The sequence below is a fragment of the Micropterus dolomieu genome, linkage group LG12, assembly GCF_021292245.1.
Source record: "Micropterus dolomieu isolate WLL.071019.BEF.003 ecotype Adirondacks linkage group LG12, ASM2129224v1, whole genome shotgun sequence".
Classification (NCBI taxonomy): Eukaryota; Metazoa; Chordata; class Actinopteri; order Centrarchiformes; family Centrarchidae; genus Micropterus; species Micropterus dolomieu.
In genome coordinates this window covers 30380001-30385956 of record NC_060161.1, presented here as the reverse complement: position 1 = coordinate 30385956, position 5956 = coordinate 30380001, and the positions used below count along the sequence as shown (strand labels likewise).

The 5956-nt window shown below is 40.2% G+C and overlaps 1 protein-coding gene across 1 annotated transcript in view; it reads right to left on the bottom strand.

Moving 5' to 3' along the window:
* Positions 1-5701, bottom strand: part of ppm1ka (protein phosphatase, Mg2+/Mn2+ dependent 1Ka) — an 11282-nt gene extending 5581 nt beyond the window's left edge. The window contains exons 1-7 of the mRNA XM_046064698.1: positions 5544-5701; positions 3470-3633; positions 3212-3388; positions 2256-2428; positions 2033-2133; positions 1110-1275; positions 114-258 (exon numbers count right to left, since the gene is read on the bottom strand). Coding sequence (XP_045920654.1) covers positions 114-258; positions 1110-1275; positions 2033-2133; positions 2256-2428; positions 3212-3388; positions 3470-3580 — 873 coding nt within the window. The 5' untranslated portion in view covers positions 3581-3633; positions 5544-5701. The remainder of the gene's footprint in view (positions 1-113; positions 259-1109; positions 1276-2032; positions 2134-2255; positions 2429-3211; positions 3389-3469; positions 3634-5543) is intronic.
* Between the last annotated feature and the right edge of the window lie 255 nt (positions 5702-5956).

The window sequence follows — 5956 nt, the reverse complement described above, 5'->3', positions numbered from 1 at the left end:
TTGTCTGTACATCATTTGCAAAGGGTTTTATAGCCACAAGACTTTTAAAATGCAAAATCTGTCCACAACAATTCAAAACTAAAGGTCAAAGGTCAGATAAAGCTGGGACTCACAGTGAGCCGTTGTGTATCGGGTTCAGCAATGACACCGCTGGTTTTCAGGTGGAAGTCTCCGATGCTGCGAGTCATGGCAAGCCGGCCATTAACGTTGGCCTGACCGACGCTGTTCCACGTCACAAAGCCACCGAACCTCTGGATCCTGAACCCAAATACAAAAGAATGGTAGGAGGTTCAGCTCTTCTAGTACCTATATTTTGACATTTAGATAAACCTTTAAGATAAACAAGTGACATTTAAGGACAGTTAAGGCCTCTGACTTTATGCGTCTGTCGGTCAAAGACACTGGCTGTGTCTTTCACTACTTCCTACCCCCTATGTAGGGAGTTGTATGTAGAGCACTATATAGTGAGCTCACTCGCATTATTCAAACAACACTTTTGGACACTACCCTGATTGTTATTTCAGAGCCGGTTATTACGTCACTGCAATCGGACAATCAGTTTTTTCTATCAGCACAGTGCATGATGGTATATATGGATTGGTTGGTGACGATAACGATATGGCGAGCTCACTATATAGTCACTATATAAGTGAGTAGTGGGTGATTTCAGACACAGCCTCAGAAACTCAACACTGATGCGCTGATATGTGTTTGGGTGATTGCCAGAGTTAAACATAGTTCTGCTGCTGTTACATAACACCAGCTGCTTTGAGCCGAAGGGAAACCCAAACCTGTCAACCTGCAGCTCAGCTCTCATTCCACCGACCGGATGACCCAGACCCCGTGCACGGAGGAGAGTCCTCCAGCAAGGCACGGACCAGTCCAACATACTGTAGAGTCTATTAATACACAACAACCTCTTTGGCTGCTGGGAAACCTGAACCCTGCTGCTGCACTGTCTTCCTTCTGCACTATTCATGCTGGATAAGAACTACTTTTGGACCTTTACCTGCGATTTTCTACCAAATGCCGAGCATTTTCTCTGCTTACAATTGAAATAAAATGGGCCTCCATGCTGAGAAGTCCTCCAAATCAGGGTCACTGTGTACCTGTGTCTCTCATCCTTGCGGTCAGGCGTGTGGTCTTTGGTGAGCTTGTTAGCTCTTCCCTTCCTGCACAGCATTGCCCGGCTGTCGCCAACACTACCCACCACCAGCTCCACACCATCACGTAGCATAGCAACCGTCGCAGTGGTGCCGGCTGTCAGGAAAGAGGCTGCGGAGGGAGAAAGGGATGGACACTTAAAGAAAATGTAGTAGTCCTTTTTACTTAGTTCTTTGTATGTACTTACTACTATTTTTTGGTACAGTGGTATGATCAATCATCGCGGTGTGTCACATAGTAACTCTTTGTTTAGACCCCTTGGCGTCACCTTTTAATGCCCTGGGTACCCTTCACCCTTGTTTTTGTACGTATATGGCTGCGCAGTCAAGTCAGCAAAAATAAATATACAACATCCAGTTAGACTTTTAAAATAAAACTACTGGGTAATGTTGTGAAATGTTGCAGTACATCTATTTGGTTGCATTTATGAAAAGATTGTGGTTTGGGTTAAATTACTACATTACTTACATGACTTAAATTAAGTAAGTTAGGTAACGCTACAGCTGTAACTTAAGTGAGTTACGTAACCAGTGTTGACTTTTTGTTTCACATGGGAAACGAACACCGGACTCCTGGGTGAAAGTCCGTTTTTTTTCCCACCCAAACCACCTTGTTATTTATATTTTACTGTTATTTATAGTAGTACTTTTAGTGTTAAACAATGGCACTAAAGGGCTTCCCCCAGTGTGTTGAACTATGAAGTGAAAGAGTGCCATGTGCATTTGTACAAGGTGTGACAAAGCGCAGCTATTTGACGCTCTGGAAATAAGAACGGGCTGATGTATGATTGACACAAACTTCACCTCTAAACTTCTCCTGCCACATCTAATATACTACTTCTGTGCTACCGTGTGTGTATGTGTCTCACCGTTGTTGAAGTAGCTAAGATGTGTGTGTAGAGCCTTGTCAACATCTAAAAAGGCTTTCTTTAAAACTTTCTCCAGATCATCTTCCTCCTCCAAAGCATCTCTGTACAAAGATTTAACAATCATATCAAAGTTTTAAAGTTGAAGTGTTTAAATTGCATTTGTAACTTTTATGTTATTATTATTATTCTAATAACAAATATTGTAATATTTAGAGGTTTTAACCTAATAAACTTCTCCATAAAGGTGTAGCAATAGTCGGCAGCATGAGGGCCACCATGGCCATCAAACACGGCAAAGTACTGCAGGTTGTCATGAATACGGGCGACACGGAGACGGTCCTCGTTCTGCTTCCTGAGACCCAAAACAGACGCGCTGCCAACCCGGGACAGACTGACCTGAGAGAGGGAGGGAGTCAGTTCATCATTTCAGCCACTATTCATACATTCATACATTTATTCAGTAATTTATCCGGCTAATTAATCCTTTCACCCATGTATCATTTATCCAGTTATCGACTCATTGATCCATCAATTAATCAATTAATTATCCATCTTTTTGTCCAAGTATTTAATAAACTATTCACCCCTCAATTATCCATATATTCATACGCATATTTATTCATTCATCATCTAAGTAATCCTTTCATCCATGTTTTATACATCCACTCATCCAGCTAATTATCCACTCATTCATTGTTATATCATCCATGTTTTACTCATCCATGAACTTATCCATCTATTCACCCACTCATTCATAAATTTATACGTGTTTACACATTCATCTATTCATCTGTCTGATCATACATCCATCCATTTGTCCAACCATGTAGTTAACTACTGACCCAATAATGAAACTATTCTTCCCTCCAGTCATTCATTTATTTATCTATTCATTCATACATCTGACTCAGAATTTCATCCATTACCCATTTATTCTCAATCATCATCTTTTTAACCATGTATCTATCTAATTAACTGTTCACTCATCTGTCTGTTCATCCATTCACCCATCCATTTGTCTACTCTTTTATCCATTGACTCCATCCATTAACCTTTAATCCACCTTTTCATTCATCCTTTCACCTATCCATGTATCTACTCTTATCATCTACTCCATCTATTCACCTTTAATCAACCCTTTCATCCATCCATCTCTCATTCATCCATCCATCCAGTAACCTGTGGAATGGGTTTGCCATATCTGATACTGGAGGGCAGAAGTATTGGTTCTTCTATCCTGTTGTCCCAGATACCAAATGAGTCCCAGGTGACCAGCTGGCCACTGCCGTCGCTGTCGAAGCGGACCGACCCACTGGCCCGCCGTGCGCCCACCACCCCAAACAACACACCGTCCACCTGCATGCCGATCAATCAGACAATTAACAAAGTGTTATAATCTTCCAAAACGTGCATGGTTTTAATCGCGTGGAGATTCACCTGCCCAGAAGCTGTGGAGGTTCCTGGCGAGGAGCGTGCTGCGAGGAAGGTTTGTCTGGCGATGGTGGAGCGACCACAACGCAGCAGATTAAGCAACACTGTAGATGACATGGCTGACTGTCTTTAACAGCTGTGGAGGAAACACCTGGCTGTGCAGCGGGTTTCTGAAATATAAGTGAAATAACAAAACGCCTTTAACTTATGATAATGATATGAGAGTATACTGTATGATATGGGTCTTTGAGACTGATACCAATTTTGATATAGCTTGATTTAGCTCATATCAGCTGAAAATATTTGTCTAATTAGTAATTAATTAATTAACAGTAGTAAATAATGCCCAGAGCCCAGAATAGCGTCTGCAAAATGCTTGTTTTGTCTAAACAACAGTCCAAAACCCAAAGATATTCAATAAAAACAGAGGATAGCAGCAAATCCACACATTTGAGAAGCAAGAATCAGCTCATTGCATTTTAGCTTAATAGATGACCTGAAATGATTTCAGTCAATTGCCGTCCTTGCACCCACATTAAGGCCACAAACCTCAAACTTTTCAGATGTGAGAGAAGAGAAAAGGAAAATGAGTCAGACGGTCAGCTGTTGGCAACATTTGGGACTTTAATCCCTCAAGCTTGTTGACATTAACAAGGATTATCTTCTTCAACCTCTCCTTTCTATCACACCGTCCACTCCTTATCTCTGTATATATTTGTGTTCGTAACAAATAACCCTCCATCTCCTGCTGTGTTTTAGCCGTTTGTCGTCTCATATCCATTACAAGCAGGACTAACACCCGGGCCAGGATCTAAAAATACTCTGTTGTATTATATTTGAAAAGAGACACCAGAAAGAATTAAGAGCTTCTATGGTACTATAATGGAAAAACATTAACCACAATATACCAAACACAAAAATGCTGTATTAGATAACTCCCATTTCCCTGTGACACAGATTTACCTTATGCCAAGCTTTTGTGTAAAGTGGTTTGCCAGAGTAAATGACTCTGTGTTGGTGGTCAATATTAATAACAGTGATTACTTCACAAACCGCTGATATAGTTGGATATAAACTCACTCTCCTGGCCAGAAACACACGTCAAACAGAGACAGTTAACTTTATCAGCCTGTATGACCTGTACATAGCACTCCAGAACAGTGTGTACACACTGAAACACATGTGACCCACTTGTTGTTGATAAAACATAACAATGCACATGCGTATTTGGTCGCAGACCAGTTGATCAAGAGGTTATACACACACACAGACGCACGTACAAGAACAGGATAGCAACAAACCATCCATCTTTTTTGTTAAAGATTAGCCTTTTATGGAACAGATTTTAAAACAGAGTAAATGTTATGAAAACAAGACCACAAATAAATATAATTCAGACCCCAAACATACTGCGGAAAATAACAGAAAAGTCTGAAATCTAAAGAAACATAGGTTACTGTATCACTATTATTGATCCAGTGAAAACTAAAGATAGACTATGTCCATTTTTGCTACTTTATACTTCACTACAATTCAGAACCAAATATTGTAGATTTTACTCCACTTTGACTTCCACTTTGCATAATAGGATTTTACATAGCCTACAAAACATCATGTTTTAGAAGTTCATCATATATTTAACTACCCATAAAGTATATGGCTCCACCTTTACCAACAACAATGCTTATTAGTCTATACAGTGAATGCATGAGTAAAAATAACACTCATTCCAGAGGTGGCATTCTTCAGCAATATGAATACTTTGACTTTTGATATTTTAAATACATTTTGCTGTTATTACTTACTTATAGTCAATTAATATTTTCAAGGCAGGAATTGTAATGGAGTATAATGGTAGCTACAAGTATTTTGGTCTGGTATTGGAATACTTCTTCCACTTCCGCATATACACAGGATAGCCAAAGTACCAATGAGTGCATGAATGATATAAAGATACCACTGGAAAGACACTAAATAGATTGTAGATAAATACAATGTTTTATGAACTCAATAAGTTTTATAAAATCACTGTTTACACTCTGGTTTACAGGACTTCAAGGTCAAATTGGTAATAACTCACTTAGTTCTGTTTTCTTTTGTTGGTAATTTTTTTTCCCGCTGTTTCCGTGGCAACAGGTGTCCAGAGCTCCAGCAGCTGCCTCGAGCCGTCAGTCGCCCTCGCGCTGTGGCCGCTGAGACCGGGCACGAGGGGATTTAAACTGGAGCCACAGCCGTCCAATCAGAATCCGAGAAGTCACGACGCGTCATGCCCCGAGCAGGGCGGGTAGGAGTGAATCACGAGCCAGACGCTCTTTCTCTGGATCTCTCGCTCTCTCTCCCTTCACCCTGAGTTTTTACTTATGTTTGCCTCTTGTTTTTTTAAGTAAAATAAAGTCTTGTAACTAGAGTGACAGAAGTAGGCCTAATGTTAGTAGAAATAAATAACATATAAATAATACACTGCTCAAAAAAATTAGGGGAACACTAAAATAA